Raw genomic sequence first — 18,439 nt, forward strand, 5'->3', positions numbered from 1 at the left:
CACACTTCACTCATACACACACTCCAACACACACACACACAATCACTCACATTCACACACACTCACTCACTCCAACACTCACACATTCACTCCAACACACACTCACTCATACACATTCACTTTCTCACATTCACACACACTCACTCACTCCAACACTCACACATTCACTCCAACACACACTCACTCATACACATTCACTTTCTCACATTCACTCACTCCAACACTCACACATTCACTCCAACACACACTCACTCATACACATTCACTTTCTCACATTCACACACTCACTCACTCCAACACACACTCACACACATTCACTTTCTCACATTCGCACACTCACTCACTCCAACACACACGCACTCACACACATTCACTCTCACACTTATTCACAACACTCATTCACACTCATTCACACACTTATTCACAGCACTCATTCACACACTCACTCATTCACTCACTCACACACAAACTCACACACTGACTCACTCACTCACACACAACCACTCAACACACATTCATTCACACTCACTCACACACATACTCTCATTCACATAACACACTCACTAACACTCACTCACTCCAACACACTCATACACATTCACTCACACACACACTCACTCACACTCAGCAGGTCAGGCAGCATCTATAGAGAGAGAGGGGGAAATGTGTTTCATTGATGACCTTTCCTCAGAAACTGGTGGATGTTGGAAGGGAACTGATTATAATCAGAATCCTTGCATTTGATATAGTGCCTTCCGACGTCTTCGGGACATCTCGAAGCGCTTCACTGCAGAGTGGATTGACTGTATATTTTGCGGACCACGACTGTATACCCTTTGCATTTCTCTTCACTCTCTACACATCCACTCACCTAGTTATTACTGCTTTTCACCTGGAAAACACAGTCACTACACATTACTGGAAAATCCGGTGAAAGCGCTCAAGAGACGCTGCCCACCTGAAGAGCACCATCAGTGTAAATGCAAGTTGTCGTTGAAAGCATTTTGAGATATGCTCTGGACTTGAAAGGCGCTACAACAAAATGCCAGTATAGGATTATTACGACATTAAATGCATTTGCTGTTATTTTTTTGTGTTTGTAGCAACTCGGTGGCTAAATGTGGCTAAATAAAGTGAATCCTGTCCTGTGGCTGCTTAAAATGAAGCTTTCAGACCTCTTCCTTACATGAAAGTGCAAATCAAATGCAAGGCTGACTAGTATTGTAAGAACTAGACTTAATAAAACAATTATACTCTAAATACTGTAGGAATAAGACCTGGAAATAATGATTAAAGTTGTGCAGTTCATAGAACGTGATGTAAGCAAATACATTGTGATGTTTCTATCCCTCTTTATAGGGAAAGATGAGTTTTGTTTTGAAACAAATTAAGTACAATATTTCCATCACAGGATACACATAGGCTTCGTGGAACACAAACAGTCGAGGGTAACAAAATAATAATAATGATCCCTGCATTTAATATAGCGCCTCATGACCTTGTCGAGGTGTCTCCAAGCATTTCACGGAATATACTGTCAAGTGAAATAACTGTATATTTTGCGGACAAAGTAAAGGTGAGTTTATTTTTTTGATGAAATAAGTTTTATTATCAATTGAAACTGTTTACAAACATGAAATCCACAACAAAATATAGGGTATACAAAATACAGAAAGCAAAATTAAGAAGGGTACAAATTAGCAATAATTAGGACTATTGCATTTCTAAACTCATTTGGAAAGAAGCAAATTCTAACGATCTGACTTCCCTTTCAGAAAAAAAACAGGGGCACAGGAACGTTAGTATTTTAAGGTAAGAGGAAAATAAATTCATTCTTAGGGCCGTTATACCGGAACTTAAAGATTACAGAGATGTGTGGAGGCAAAAGGAGCGCCACGACACCACACAATATCCCAACACAAATCTCCGTTAGAGGATTTAGTTGTATCAAAGCTTTTCCAGTGCCTAAAATCTCGAGTCAATCACATTCACATTTGACAGCGTTATTTGAAAGAGCATCTGGAATCAGGAAGAGGATTCGCTGAACAGTTCCCCCCACCTCAAGAACCGTCATCTCTATTTCGCACTGAGATGACATAGAATCTTTACGGGGGGGAGGGGGAGCAGAAGAGCGGCACAGGACTAGTGGAAGGCTATTCCATATCCCACCAACTGGATGGATTCCAATCCAAATACAGCCTCGCTGAAGCTTGCCTACCCCAAAAAATCCATACACAAGAACTGGAGGTAGTTCAGCGCCAACTGTTTCCAATTCCTAAATTCTCATCTACTTCATCAGAATTAATTCTCACAGCTTATAATACCACTGGAAACTATGTGGCAGGACCTGTTATGCGATGGGAATGTCCAAAGGAAACAAGTTGGTGATATAATTTACTCTGTCAGCAAATTTATAGTCTTAATGAGATATTTTACTGCAAAAAGAGGGAACGCCCTACCCCACTACAATAAACTATTATTGAACCCCTTATTTTGTTTTACTATAACATCTGCACTATATCTAATAATAATTATTATTAGTATATCTGCTTAATAGAGAATCCCTTTGTTTCTTCTTCCATCCCTTTAAGTTTAAAGTAAAGGCTGCATCTTCCCAATATGACACATTTCTAATTCAAGGAGATTCATCATAACATAAGAATTTGCTGGGTCAAAGAAGACCAAGGTGCGTCCAGTTTGCCTTCCACCACTCTGGCAGTCGCTTGAAACATGTCCCAACCTAAATGTGCCCTACAATTTGAATGTTACAAAAACACGAGGTATTATCCAAAGAATATATGAAACCTGCCCAATTATGCTCACTGGTATTTCAGTGAGCATACATTTACAACAGAAATCTGGGTAGCTGCACATCTCCCTTACATCCCCATCTGCCTTGGGAATATGTATTCAGCAATGCTAAATAAAATCATACCATTCTACTGTTAAAAAAAAATCTCAAATCACACCCAATGCCTTGGAAATAATTTCATGCCGCCTTGCATAATTTCTCACCAGAATACTCTCTAAGGCTGGGGAATTGCCTGCAGACAGCAATTGTGCAGTGCCTCCAATTTCATTCTCAGTGATGGTCTTATTTAAGTCAATTTGATCTCTCACCCGGTGGGAATGGAAATTCAAATTAACTAGGAAAGCGTCTATACTTGCTCCACTTGGATGTCATTCCGATTTGTAAAGCTTGCAAGTGGAATTGTACACAATCCTTATGAATATGTTCTCGGTTGTATGTGTTACACAGCCACCTGCTTTCTTAACAGCACTAGTGGCTCCCTTGGATTTGTTTTTAAACTGATCAGCCCTCAATTCCACTACTGTGTTCCTCCTTTCACAATATCTCTAACAGCACCTCAACACACCACATTTGTTTGTTTTTTTTGGCAAGTCTGCAATACCTGCATTCATAGTTGAAGGTAATTAGGCGGTTGAATATATAAGTTGGAGATGTATATGTAAGCATTCTTACCAAATATCCTTTCTGATTTGCTAATCCCAAACAGCCTGTTTCTTTGTTTTTTGTTTCGAGAAAAAATAAGTGCCAAGGTGAAATGTGCTATTTATAAATACTGTGCACGTATGTATTCTAAAGGATTCTGGATCTGAACCCACACTGTTGACAAAGATTTTTTTGTGTGTTTTTCCTTATAACAGGTTTTTACATGTAAGTCGTTGAGGTGAAAAAAATAAATTCTCCAGGGGTTCAACTGTATCTATTTCAGATAGAATAAACTATTTTGACAAGATTCACAAGCAATGATCAGGTTTCGTTGACAGCTTGGACAAGTAAGATTTTCTTGCGATTGCCACTCTCCTCGCACCTTTCCTAACTATCCTTCTTGTACTTGCTGGCTTTTGGCCGAACTCAGGTCAAATGATAGAGTCAAAGAGCTAATAACTGTTACTGAAATATTTGCAACCCTTTCATGTAGAGGTTGGCTGGCAATATTACACTTAATCCTTTTTGGTAGATTGATCAACTTGACCTTCTCAGAGGTTGAAAATAATTCATTTGTCCCCTCGTTGTGTAATTGTACATCTCTCTGCAATGATTCACTCACAGCTTATTAATCAGTTACAGTTCACTCTCAGGAGAGTAGCATCATCAACATGTCATCAAATCCACTAGGTCAGTGACGGAGAGTAAACACCATTGAGCCAAGTACACTTCCTGAGGGAACCCAGAGTCATGTAGTTATAGTGATCCAATGCTTGTATCCTTGGGGAAAGCTACATATCCAGTTTGACAACTAACCAGATATGTTAAAAGGTGGTCAGATCTGTTCAATCAGACTAGCAAGCCATGCCAAATGTTAAGTGTCAACTAGTTAACTTGTAGGTGAATACTGAGAGAATCACTATGGAATGATTAGCGTGTTATAAGCAGCTCAATCTCCTCTGAAGGTTGTTCCAGATGTTTTATCAGCGTCTAGTTCATATTGGTTTTGATCATGTTTGGTAGCAGAGATATTGGTTTGTACTTATGAGGGGTCTGGCTTTGGTCACATCTTATGCAGAGCAAGATGATTTTGGCAACTAGGACAACACTAGTTTACAAGGACAGTTGATGTGGATAAGCCAAGGGACCAGTCAATGTCTTGAGAACTTGAGTACTTTGCATCGGTGCTGGGCTATGATGGGAGTTGTTTAAGATCTAACTTTGAATAAAAAGCAATATTTCAACAAATACATGTTCTGACAATCTACTTTATGTGCTGAGGTCTCCCGAAAGAAACCGAGGTTGAGTTTTAATGGATTATTTTGAAAATATCTGATTATCTTTCATTAGTCCTTGCAACCTGGAACTGATTTGGAACACAGGACTCGAGCCTGTTTCACCAATTTATCATGGCTGATCTGTACCACAACTCCAAATATCTTTGCCCCAACATCGCCTGATACCCTGACCTAATAAAAACCTATCCACCTCAGTCTTGAAAATTTGAATAGATCCTGCATTCACAGTCTTTTGGGAGAGGGAGAGAGTTCCAAATTCCCACGACCCTTTGCATTAAAAAATGCTTCCTGATTTCCTTCCCAAATGGCCTAGCCCTAATGTTAAGACGATGGCCCCTTGTTCTGGATTCCCCAACCCACAAGACAAAATAGTTTCTCTGCAGCTACCCTCTCGAATCCTTTTATCATTTTAAACACCTCAATCAGATCTGAGGTTTGTATTCTGGCAAGCTGGTGAAAGATCTTTAATCAGTTCACAATGAGAAACCCCCAAAATCTGAAAAATTAGCGAAATAATTCATATTACAGGGTTTTAAAATACCAAATTCAAAATTAAACTATCAAATTTTAAGTGAAGTGCGATATTTCTGCAATCGACGCCTGATTATTTCCATCATGTCATTGCAAATTCCTATTAAATTGTGAATTTACAGACAAACAGAGCATATGTAGAAAGAAAGTTAGCATTACGTTATTTTGCAAAATTAAGTTTTTTTTCTTACATGTAGTTTTGCCATTCTTCACGTGAGCCTAATCCGTGAGCATTTGACACAACACTTGACTGTGGAGGGAATCGCAGCCCAGCCTGATCGGTCGAAGTCCACATTTTGACCAGGGGGTTCACTGGATAGCAATCAAGAACAGAAACCAGTGCTGATTATTTTACTCCTGTCCTAATCTCAGGAGCGCTAAAGCTAATTGCAGCACCCCATTCGCTGCGTTGGCTGAGACTTACTTCAGCCCAGGCCAAAAACTGTATCTGCAACCAGTCTGTATGGCTCAGTGCTATGGTGATGCTTTTAGCCATTAGTCCATTGGGGGAGACCAAAGTGCAGGTGATTTAATACGTTGAAGTTTAAGTGTGCTGCTGGTGTTACGTTTCTATTACAAACTCGTCTGTCCGTTATCGAGAGCTTTGGGTTTTACAGCGACCGAAAGATCTGTGGAAACAAAGTAAAATCCATTACATAACAAATGTATGTACAATATATGTACAATGCATTTCCAGGTTTCTTGGGAGTCCTGTAGCTCAGTGGTTAGAGCACTGGCCTCGCAGGCGAGAGACCTGGGTTTGATTCCCAGGCAGGGCGAAACGTTGCGCAAGTTTCCTTACTCCACACCCTTCTGTTTACCAAGCAGTAAGTAGGAACCTGGTTGTGAGTTGATTGGTGCAACAGTTTTCCAGGGTATTAATTCCTTCAAAAAAAAATAATAAATTGGTAACTCAATCCACGATTGTTTGTGGGACACTGCTGTGCGCAATTGGCAGCCAGGTTTCCCCCACAAAATATACAGTCAGTCCACTTTACAGTATATTCTGTGAAGCACTTTGAGACGTCTCAAAGATGTGATAAGGTGTTATATCAAATACAAAGATTATTATTTTTGTTATTAATTCTACTCAGTTTACCAGCTGCTGTAAAGTGCGTATGATAGCAGCCTATAATTGGCCGATAAAGCCAATAATTTCATTTTTAAAACAGCTACTGTTGCAGCAAAAGTTTGCTGTTCGAGAATTACTAATGGGGGGAGCGGGGGGGAGAGGAGAAGCAGTCACAATGATATTTTGTGTTTTTAATGAAACAAAACTATAAGTGTGCTTATTTAGGATACAATTATTTCTTACCCAGGCTGGTAAGGTGGTGGAGGTCCATCATATTGTCCAGTGGTTTGGAGTGCCTGCTCATACGAGGGTAATCCTGGCTCTTCAACCGACGTAAAGGGTACAGGATCTGCAGGGACATCTTCAGTTCCTCTAATAAGACAATTTGAAATGATAAGGTGGCAGATAATAATATATTACGTCTTCGAGACGTCTCAAAGCGCTTCACAGGATGTACTGTAAAGTTAACTGACTGTATATTTTGTGGTCGAAACAGATGTTTAGGATAAAATAAGAATTTTTTTTCGAACCAATATGCAATGTAATTCAAAGCCCCCACTGCAGGAACAAGGTAAGAAACCACATTATGAATCATCTTTGGAGAGCTTGAAAGCCTTTTCCTGTCTTATTTTCTGCCTGAAGCCAATAACTCTTGGCAGGGTACAGAGTTCCACAAGTTGTGGTAGCCCACTGACCGGTACGTTGCACAAAGGGCTATTCATCATGGGGTGAGCCTTGACAGAGAAAGCTGGAGAACGATAAGAGCACATCAAAGCCAAGCCGGATTACCATCCAGGCTCTTTACACAATAGGTCACCGGATAGGTCACAGAGGCAGGAAACCCTGGCGGATCAGATTCCTCCTTAGGACAGGGACACTTAGGCCAACAGCGTCACTCCCATTGTTATGACCAGATACTCCGGTTGTGATCAGCCGTAACTGCACCGACTTGGAAAATATAAAAATGAGAAAGCACTAACAATAAAAAGATAAAAAGTCTATGAATCGTGACTACACGTTCACCTCTCCTGAACAGGACAAGGCCGCCATCTAGTGCGTGATCTGGGGCCATACCATTGAGGACATTGCATTCCAACCCTGTGAGGCTACATCTTCCCTTTTCTTCACTCGTGTAGTTTTAGACTGTCTTAGCACAAGGTTCATTGGAATAGTTTATGCTGCAGCTGAAGGAAATCTGTAAATATTTAATGGTTTATGTCAGTTGGCCTTCCGTGCAATTTAAGCTGCTGAACGATCCTTTACATTGTAATTTGTTTTTTTTTGTAATTTGCATCGACCACAACATACACAGTCGATCCATTAAACAATATATTCTGTGAAGTGCTTTGGGACGTCTCAACAACATGATAAGGTGTGATATCAAATGCAAGGCTTATTTTATTATTATTATTATAATAATTGAACTGCCTACTGATGTTCACTATCACACATGAACATTAATCACTTGAACAAGGATCCACAGGATAGTCAGTCAGACCTTAGGAATTGCATCCCATTAGAAGTCAAAAAGACAAACCTTTAGGAAATCGGGGAAAGGAAAGTTGATGAGAATTTTAAAAAAAGGTTTGCTTTTTAAAAAAATCATGTGGGTTCTTTAGAACAAAGAGATACATTAAGACTCAAAACAAAGTAGACTTCTTCAACATGTGCAAGGATTATTATTATTATTATTATTATTATTATTATGTCTCTACGATGCTTGTGCAAACATAAAACAAGCCACAGACTTTCAACTGGACCCTGTAATCAGCTAACATGCAATGTGTGACGACAGATAACTTACAGAACAGGGTCCCTAGGTGTTAGCAGAAAGTGTTGATTGTTTCAAGAACAAATTAGATAGATTTCTGCTAGAAAATAATATCTGGGGACACAGTATATAGTTTAGGGTCACGACATGTCAAATGACTGCCAGGATGGTGGAAGACAAACTAGGTGGATCTTGGTCGAGCAAATTCTTATGATCTTATGTTCTAACATTAGCTATAACCTAAAGGCAAGCTTTGTAATGATGAAAGAAAACAAAATTCTGGTTGAATTAAAAATACACAATGTATAATATCGATATGGAGGACAGTGGTGGAAACAGAGATGTAATTGTTCTTATTCTTATACAACCAGATAAGCAGAACACATCAACCACACAGACATGTGTTACAGAATGTTACAGCTCAATAGAACTGCTCAGGTTGCTCGGTTTTCATTAGGGCAGATTTTGTTTGGCAGGTTTTTATTGTACATATTAAAATTTCATTTGGAGCAAATGTTATGACATTTAAAACAGTGTTTGCAGTAGAAGATTAAACTCAGGCGACCCCACATTGGTTTTATATCCTCAATGCTGCAGACTTGTACAAAACTCTTATTGAATTTCACCATCAGTGTCCTGATACTGATACTGATACAAATATATTTTAAGAAATACATTACTTCATTGCTACCCGTACTGTCCAACAAAGATTGCAAAGTAACCTCAAGTGTGCTCACAAGACTTAATACAACAACAACAACAACAATTGTGTCAACAACAATAAATGGAATCTTGTTGTTAATGATATGAAAGTTTTCAATAACTTACCCTGTGCTACTTCGGTCTTTGTATCTTCGCTTACAGTAACACCAAGCCAACAGTCCCACTATAACTATGAATACTGCTGTGGTAAAAAATGCTGTAACAATCGTGGTGATATCAGTTGAAATACCTGGAAGATATATATTCAATACATTTTTTTGGTTAAATAAAGTAGTACAAACAACTCTCAAACCCTTTTGGTAATGCTGAAAGTTTTGTATAAAGAGCCATAGTTCCAGCACCCATTTGGTATAACATCTAAGCGCTCATTCCTTATACAGTATGTAGCCCTGAACTCAGCTGCAAAATATTCAACTACAGAGGACATCACAGCTGAGCCCAATTCAGTTTTCACCCAACATTCACACCTGCTTTTTCCATAGGAATGTAGTAGTGTTGGGGTTTGCTCCTCCAATGAAGTCTATCTATCCTAATCCACAGGTGCACAGCACAGGTAACTGAATAGTGAGAAGCAGAAATCCTGGCTGATTTGTGCCCTCCTCCGTACGAAGGTCGATCCTAAGGTCAGTCATAATGTTCCAAATGTTGCCCCAGCTGAGATTAACAAACTCAGTACAGACGAGTATCTGTGACCTGATCTGCAAGCCAGCAGTATATTTATCCACTAGGCCATCGGGTGCATTCACTTAATCCTTATTTTTCAAGGCAGGCATTTCTTCAACTTTGTAATCAGTAACCTTTCTCTCATAAGATCCTTGACTGGGAACGCATTAAGTAAACTGTGAAAACTACAGCAGTGTACCTTATCAAACATCTCAGCCATGTAGCCCTAGGGATTCACATGCTGATTAAAAATGCAATTGATTTGGTGAGCATTCACATTACTCACACAAACTGAATTCTTGGTAATAAGAGATTATCTCAAATCTAAACCAAGCTGAGAAATAATGTGGTCATGTGCTCGGATGTGTCAGAGGCAGGAGGGGAGAAAGAAGGAAAGGATAAAAGGTCTCCATACATGTTTAACCGTCTGCTAGGAATGGGGAAAGAATGAGTAAAATTGGCGAGAGATTTTATCGGATGGAGCATTAATATTCATACATAATTCAGCTTTTAAACAGTAACATAGTCACAATTTTAGGCAAACGTCCAACATATCCCTACTCGCAATTTCTCGTAACATTCCTTTGATGTATCCATCTCTAAATCTAATAACCCTGAATCATTTTATTTGACAGGAACTTCTTTGGTCCCTTTTTGAAATCCTTTGTAGTTTCTTGTTCCACCGAACGTGTTAGAAGCTTGCTCCACATTCTATCACCATTTCCCTTTATTACATAAAAATAATTCCTATTCCCTTTGCTGTTCTTATTTTGAAGATAAGCTTCTTGTTCTGGAAATTGTTTCACTGCAGAAAAATAACTTACTTGAATTCAAATTTTCCAACTACTTCATGTTAAATACTGTACTTCAATCAACTCTCTCCCCCTCTTTATTAAATATCATAACTTTGTTCTCAAAGTTCTTGCAGTTCCAAAGGGGGGAAAAGTCTTTTTGCCGTCAAACTTTCATGTAAATGTAGTAGAAGGCTCACTCTTTTCTATAATGAGAGAAGAGTAGCACTATACCATTGGGGTAGACACACAGGGGTTGGGGACACTCATACTGACAATTTGACAGCAAATAGTACAATGATACAGTTGGGTTTGTGTATTCATTTTATCATGGAATGAACTCTTATGTTTGCTATACCCAGGACATCAAGAGAAAGCTCAAAGGTTTGCAGTGAAATGGCACAAGTAAGTCAATAAAGGACCATATAATTTAATCGTATAACAATGAATTACATTTGAACAGGAAAAACAACAGGAAAAACAACTCTCTTTTTACCTGGCTTAGCATAGGGACCCTTTGTTGTGTATTCTTTCCAAAAGAGTTTCTGCAACACAAAAAATAAATGTTTGTTTTTGTCTCTAGCAGAAGATACAATTATGACGAAACTTAACTACATTTGCTTTTTTTTTAAACTCCACTCCAAACACATTTACAACTCGAAGCACAAATTACTTACAGTTTTCTTATCATCCTCAAAAACTTCTTGTGCCTCTTCAAAGCTGCATATTTCTTCAAAACACTCCCTTTCGAGATTTCCTTGTGTAAATATTTCAAAGTCCCAGCGATTATACAGGATCCGCCTTCCAAGGAAACTCTGAGCTTCCTTTTCTTTAATAAATGCTGGCAAAAGTAAACAAACACAAGTACAGAAAAATTAACCATTTTGATTGCCAAAATGAATCAATAGACTGAATCATATTACTACTGCAGCCAGTCACAACTGTCGATTAAACCCAAGATTGCGACATGATTAATTGCTGTCAACATTATTACAGTATGTACATTTTGTGCGCGATTGGCTTGTCGCCCACAAAATATACAGCCTTTTCACTTTGCAGTATATTGTTTGAAACACTTTAAGACGTCTCGAAGACCTGATAAGGTTGTATCAAATGCAAGGATTATTATTATATTATTATATTACTGGGGTGGTAGAAGGCGAACTAGATGGATCTTGGACTTTTTTGTTCCAGCAATTCCTGTGATTTCACGGCACAAAGGTTCGAACCAAAAGGTGAAAGTGCAGCTGGTCAGTGAATACTGTGCTGAGTGCCGTGACTCAGTGTTCCTCAAGTGCCAAGTACAGCTACAATACATGGTTCATGGACCCTGAGGATAGTGCATGTGAATGAAGACCCAATTAAAAGTGAAAAAGCTGGGAATATAATAATAATAATAATAATCCTTGCATTTGATATAGCGCTTTTCACGTCGGGAGGACGTCCCAAAGCGCTTCACAGAATATACTGTAAAGTGAATTGACTGTATATTTGTGGGCGAACGCGGCAGCCAATTGCGCACAGCAATGTCCCACAAACAGTCGTAGATTGAAAATGACCAATTTATTATTGTTTTTGGTTTTGGAGGGATTATTATTAGGCTTTGTGTGGAGTAAGGAAACTTGCCCAAAGTTTCGCCCTCTGCCTGGAATTGAACCCAGGTATCTCGCTTGCAAAGCGAGTGCTCTAACCACTGAGCTACAGGACTCCACAGAGTGGAAAAAAAAACTCAACATAGTGTTCACAGCAAAAGGCATCCGCAATAGTTTCACACTCGCTTATATTTATCTTTGAGCATTCAGCCACCACGCCCTGAAACTTTGGAACTTGATATAGCGCTTTTCACGCCGGGAGGACGTCACACATGAAGGGTGCTATATAAATGCAAGTTTTCGTTTTCTATCTTTATTAAAACACCAGCGATCTGAGTACTCGTACTCTCAAGGCACATTTTTATTATCTCACTGGAACAGCAGAGCTGGTTCTCTACATGCCCCAGATGGCTCACCCCCCCCCCCCCCCCCCCCCCCGCCCTCCCTGCATTGCTCAGATATGATTAGATGTAATACTTTGTTGAGTTTCCCTGGTGAATAATCTCTAAAAATCTAAGTAAGCTCATCCAATCCCAAAAATGAAGTGTAAGAATACATCATGAAATATTTCCCTACACCACAGTGATTTTTTTTATGACAATATTAAGAGATCATCTTGTTAACCTCAGAAGGCCCCAGGCTGATTTTTTTCCCCCACAAACTTCATGCGCTTCCTTCATGGCTGTTTGTGTTACATTACTATGGGCAATTTGGCAGTTGCATTTAATAATAATCCTCAATAGTAAAGTGGAGTGACTATATATTTTGTGGGCAAAAGACTGCAGCCAATTGTGCACAGTAGTGTCCCACAAGCAGTCATGGATTGAGTGACCAAATTATTACTTTTTTCCAAAAGGAATTATTACCCCCAGAAAAGCGATCCGCCAATTGACTAACAACTGGGTTCCTAATTAATGCTTGGTAAACAAAGGCGTGTGGAGTAAACTTGGATACAAGGAAACTTGGCTAAGGTCCTCTCGCTTGCTCTAACCACTATGCATATTTCAACACATTGGCAATGAATAAGCCCATTTTTAACATCAAGTATAATATCGACACGCTCTCCCCCCATCTCCATCTAACTGAATAACTGGCTCAGGCTTTCCCTTGGTCTCTTTGCAACTTATCGTAGGTTTTGTGATGCGCTCTCTTTGTTTAACTAATTTAGGACACCTTCTCTGTGCTGCTCTCCAGACCACTGGCACTCTCTGGGTGAACGCATTCTCTTTTAACTTTCAATTGCACCCAGGACCAGCGCAGGCTAACCACTAACATGGACACAAACAACCATATGGAGGAAATTTGCCAGTGTACACACAAAGCGTAACAGACACACACACACACACTCACAGAACAGCGAGCGTGAAACAAAACCACAGGATAATAGCACTGCGATATAAAAACAAACACAACTGCAAGAGAATGTTGCAGACGAGAGAAAAAAAAATGTGAGAAAATGAAATCCCAGGTTTGTAGGCCAGAAACTTCACTGGTACACAGAAAAATATTCTGAAACAAATTGGGGGAACTGGTGGGTGGTGGGTGGTGGGGGGGGGGGGGTGGTAATGAAATCGGCTGCACAAAGCGATGACTAACCACCGGAATTTAATTGCAGATGTAATTGATTTGCACAACTTATTGGCTCAATGATTTACTTGCGATTATTTGCTGGGTGGCACAGTGTATTCCTTTGAAGGCGAGTTCTGTTTGAGGCAGTTTGTGAATGGATTCCAGGCAAAGGGTGGGGAGAAGGGCACATCAACAACAAGTTGCACTTATATAGCTCCCTTCACACCCGGGCAGCACCTCGGAGTGATTACATCACATCAGCGCGTAACAGAATTCCGTAAACGAGATAGCAAGAGCCCACATGGCTAACAGGACAACGTAAAGAAGGAAGAAGTAGTTTTGAAAGCTACGGACCCTTTGCACAGAAAATGCAGCCAGTAATTAGTTGGTTGGATTGCCCACCTGCCCATTCACCTCGCCAGTTGCGCGGCTACATTCAAGAGCTTGAGTTCCTGATATTGTTTCTCATTTTGTTAACAGCTTCCGCGCAAGTTAAAGCTGCCCCAATTGGTTGGGAGAGATACATTCATCACAAAATAAACAGTGCTGTTACAAGGATCAGAATTGCAGCGATAAGATATTGACAAGGATTGTTACTGTTGCAGCAGAAGCTTTATCAAAATATATTTACTGTTTCAGAGTAAACCTTTGAACATGTAACTACATTTGTGTTTTTTTATTTACGTCAAAATTGCTTTCAAGTTACAATCTTATTAAATCTTATTATTCCATAAATATTTGTGGGACACTGCTGTGCACAATTGGCTACCGTGTTTCGCCAACAAAATATACATTATGTCCAAGATATACAACATATTCTGTGAAGTGCTTTCAGACGTCTCAACGACATGGTAAGGCACTGTATGAAATGCAAGCATCGTTGTTATCATTATTATTATTAATGATATATTCTACCTAGAGCAAGAAGTTCAGTGGGCAGATTTCAGACTTCTCTTTCAATATCCAACAACAACAAAATTATATTTGTATAGCGCCTTACACGTCGCTTCTTTTTGATGGTTAAGGAAAGAGAGCGTATAAATCATATTGGTATGATTTATACCACTGCCAAACCATTCCTTTTGTGGTGGCACACCTTGTGTGTGGATAATACCACCGATATGACAGAATGTGAGCGGATCACGCGATTCATGAAAAATGTTTTAGGTACATGTGATTCAAATGGGAGCCCAAAAGCAAACAGTTGTATTTTACATCAATTAAAAAAAGGAGGAAACACAGACAGAGTTATTCCTTTACTGTGTGAAGCTATTTCCTGCCACACACTGCTCCGAAATACTAGGAAGCCAATGTTAAAATGTGCTGGGAACAGATTCCTGGATGATTAGTGTTAATTTTGATCATGGAACAGAATACCATGAACTAGACTAAAACAACAACAAAATTACATTTATTGAGCGCCTTTCAAGAGTCGGGACCTGAGCATGGGGGAGGGGTGGGGTAGGGGTGAGGGAAGGCAGAGAGGTGGGTGACCAAAGGCGCGATCGAAGGGAAAGGTCTTGAGACCAGCCTTAAAGGAGGCAAGAGGGGAAGAGAGGCGAAGGGATTGTGGGATAGAGATCCAGAGTGCGGGGCAGAGAGGTTGAAAGCCCGGCCACCGATGGTAGGTTGGGTGGGATACATGGAGCAGGCTGGAGCCCGCCGAGCAGAGGGAGCGGGCAGGTTAGGTTGGTAGGGAGTCAGCGGGTCAGAGAGGTAGGAGGGGTGAGGCCATGGATGGCCTTGAAAGTGAGGATGAGGATCTTGAACTCGATCCTCTGGGGGATGGGGAGCCAGTGGATCGGGCGAGGGTGGGAGTGATGGGGTCACGGAGCCTGGTGCGTGAGAGTACACGAGCTGCAGAGTTTTAGATGGTCTGCAGCTTGTGGAGGGAAGAGTGGGAAGGCCGATGAGGAGGGAGTTCCCATTATCGAGCCTTGATGTGACGAATGTGTGGGTGAGGGTTTGGGGGCCTGAGGGGTGAGGCAGTGGCGGAGTCTGGCAATGTTGCGGAGGTGGTGGTAGGCAGTGCCGATCATGGCGCGGATGTGGGGGAGAAAGGACAGTTCAGCGTCAAACAAGACACCCAGGTTGCAAAACAGCACACAACTCAACTAGAACCAGTGTTAATCAGCACACAACTAACCACAACCCTGCCAGTGTGAAATAGGACACCACCAATGAGAACAAAACTCTTGCAGTGTGAAACAACCACACCACTTAGTAGAATAAAACTGCCTTTGTGAAACCGAACACCCCACTCAGAGGAAGAATAAGACCGCCATTGTGACACTGTACGCCACTCGCAAAACTGCCTGAAGTGTTTCGGGACGTCCTCCCAACGTGAAAGGCGCTATACAAATGTAATTTGTTGTTTGTTGAAGTGATCCAAACACATGGTGGGCCAGAGCCCATGTACAGCAGGTTCAGCCCAACAGCTTATGGATTCACTTTACATAAGAGGGAAATTAAAATGGACGGCAACTTAGGGGTGGGGTGGGGGAAGGGATGTTTAATCCAGATTAAATTTTCGATTTCCTTATTGCTGCAATAGTAGGAAAGGGCCAACAATAATAAAACTTACCTTTTCCTTCATTTTGTCCGGTTTGTGATATAGATTTGCCAATGCACTCTGATAGCCCGAAGATAAGCACAGGCAGGTGCCAGTTGAACATTACTACAGGGGATATGGCTCCAATCCTTAAAACACAGAAAAACCTGTTAATGCTGGGATAAACAACGCACATCTTCAGAAGAATACAGAAAACATTCACAAACAATGTAACAAAACAAAAACAGTTATTTCTGTTTGGGGGAAAAAAAAGTAGATTCGGTACAAGTGATTATTATTGGTCACCCCCTCCCCCTCTTCCCCCCGACCCCAGCTCGGGGGTCTGAAATGCTGTACACTGCCCAGCGCCTTGGGACGTCCCCCCCCCGTCCCCACGCACACCGACATGAAAGACGCTACACTAATGTAATTTTGTTGTTGTTGTTATTTTGTTTTGATTACCTTAAAGCTGAGACAAGGCAGTTACGTAGTAAACAAAAGACTGTTTACGAAGTAAGTGCACAAAACAAAACTGAGGTTTTTAAAGCTGTTGATTCTGGTCGCAATAACAATAGTAATCCTTGCATTTGATGTACCTCACTGCTGAGACATCTCAAAGCGCTTCACAGGATTAAAGTGTGGCGACTGGGTATTTTGCAGGTAAATGTGGCAGCCAATTTGCAACCCAGCAATGCTCCTCAAATAGCTATGAAGCGTACGGCAAATTTCATCTGGGGGATTGTTGGCCGGGACACCAACAATCTTTTCTTTTCGAGTAGTACGAGACTGATCAGGGATCTCATCCTTTGGATGGCATCTCTGACAATGTTGCACCGTCCCAGCAATGCGCTGAAGTGTCAGTTCAAAAATTCAACCCACAATCTTCCGACTCAGTGAGAATGGTGCCAACCCGAGTCAGGCTGGCACCGACCCAGGTGACAGGTTGGGATCTGGGCTGACCAGGACTATTTCTTTGTGAATTTCCCACAACATCCTTTGCATTTGATGTAGCGCCTCACCTCGGAAGGATTTGATCGCTGGGTACAGTTGGGTGATCTGCAGGTTTACATAATAATAAGTCCTCGCAGTTGATACAGTGCCTTATCACGTCGTCGAGACACCTCAAAGCGCTTCACAGAGTTATACGGCAAAGTGGAGTGACCGTATGTATTTCGTGGGCGAAACGCGGCAGCCAACTGCGCACAGTAGTGTCGCGCAAACAGTCATGGATTGAGTGACCAAATTATTATTATTATTAATCAGTTATATATTTAAATAGCGAATGCGGGTGAAGGCGGCTCAGCGCCTCCCGTAACCCTTTCTCTCTGATTCCTATCCACCAGGAGCTGAGAAAATGAGTGTCGCTCCGCTTCTGTGTCCCGAACCCCTGACCTGCACTTCGCAGCAGGTACAAGGGTCAAACTGACCGGGACAGGGGGGCAGCCTCCCCCACAGCTTCCTCCTCTCTCTCTCTCTCTCCCCCACTCCCCATCTCCCCCCACCCCACCCCCCCTTTCTATCTCCCCCTCTGGTTCCCCCCCTTCTTTCTCTCCTCCCCCTTCTCTCTCTCTCTCTCTCTCCCTCTCTCCCCAGACCACGTCTTCACTCACCTCATCCTCAAACCCCGAGGCCACGGACCACAATGTTGCGAAGGTCGCAGACAGCGGAGAGCACAGACAGACACACAGACAGACAGACAGACACACACTCAGACACACAGACAGTCGCTGTGTTTGCCTCTCTCTCTCTCTCTCTCTGGGGCTCTGATGCAGATGATCACTGTCAGGTGCAGCCTCACAACGGATAGAGAGAGAGAGAGAGAGGGGGAAGGAAGGAAAGAAGGGGACGGAGAGGGGGAGACAGAGACGGGGCTGGTTTTGCTGAGAGCAGAGAGAGAGGTGAGAGAGGGAGAGAGAGAGAGAGATGGAGACAGAGAGACGCTGTGTCGGAGTCGGAGCCTTTCCTGTTACTCTCTCACTGTATCGCCGCTCGGATACAATGTAGCACTGACAACCGCACATGCGCCCTGAGCCCTGGGAGTGAACCAGAGCAGTGCTTAGTTTGGGATCAGCCTGTGTGGGGAGGGGGGGGGGGAGGGGGGGGGGAGGGGGGTGTCTGACACCTGAGGAAACCCATCACTTCTTTCTTGGGCTTCAGCCAAACGTCTGCCACGTGCGGAAACCCGTCCCCGTGCTCGAGGGTACCCGAACCCACGTAGGATTCCCACACATCCCACCCACATCGTGGAAACCCCGGAGATGAGACCGTTGTTGAGAGTATCCGAACCAGACAGACTGAGAGCTGCAGGAGTGTATTGCCACCAAACTAACCAACTGACTGAGGCACGGCGCTTTCCCAGCGTCTGGAACCGAACGCATACTCTCCCTCTCTCTCCCCCGCGGGGACACACACCCGGTTTATCTA

At 41.8% G+C, this 18,439-nt stretch overlaps 1 protein-coding gene across 1 annotated transcript; it reads right to left on the reverse strand.

Annotated features, from left to right (window-relative positions):
- Window positions 1-5,128: 5,128 nt before the first annotated feature.
- Window positions 5,129-17,725, reverse strand: prrg4 (proline rich Gla (G-carboxyglutamic acid) 4 (transmembrane)). The gene is made up of 7 exons (XM_042341495.1): window positions 17,626-17,725; window positions 16,049-16,164; window positions 10,981-11,144; window positions 10,800-10,848; window positions 8,955-9,078; window positions 6,599-6,727; window positions 5,129-5,912 (listed from the first exon to the last, which is right to left on the reverse strand). The coding sequence occupies exons 1-7, from the start codon at window positions 17,628-17,630 to the stop codon at window positions 5,876-5,878; spliced, it is 624 nt and encodes a 207-aa protein (XP_042197429.1). The 5' UTR covers window positions 17,631-17,725; the 3' UTR covers window positions 5,129-5,875.
- Window positions 17,726-18,439: the final 714 nt, after the last annotated feature.

Source organism: Callorhinchus milii, unplaced genomic scaffold (assembly GCF_018977255.1).
Source record: "Callorhinchus milii isolate IMCB2004 unplaced genomic scaffold, IMCB_Cmil_1.0 Scaffold17, whole genome shotgun sequence".
In the NCBI taxonomy this organism is placed as follows: domain Eukaryota; kingdom Metazoa; phylum Chordata; class Chondrichthyes; order Chimaeriformes; family Callorhinchidae; genus Callorhinchus; species Callorhinchus milii.

Bases quoted from the DNA above. Each gene is read 5' to 3' on its own strand.
- prrg4 (XM_042341495.1), bottom strand. The intron at 9,079-10,799 runs GTAAAAAGAGAG...TATATCTTCCAG, and splicing joins GGGTCCCTATGCTAAGCCAG to GTATTTCAACTGATATCACC. The intron at 5,913-6,598 runs GTAAGAAATAAT...TTGTTTCCACAG, and splicing joins CCACCACCTTACCAGCCTGG to ATCTTTCGGTCGCTGTAAAA.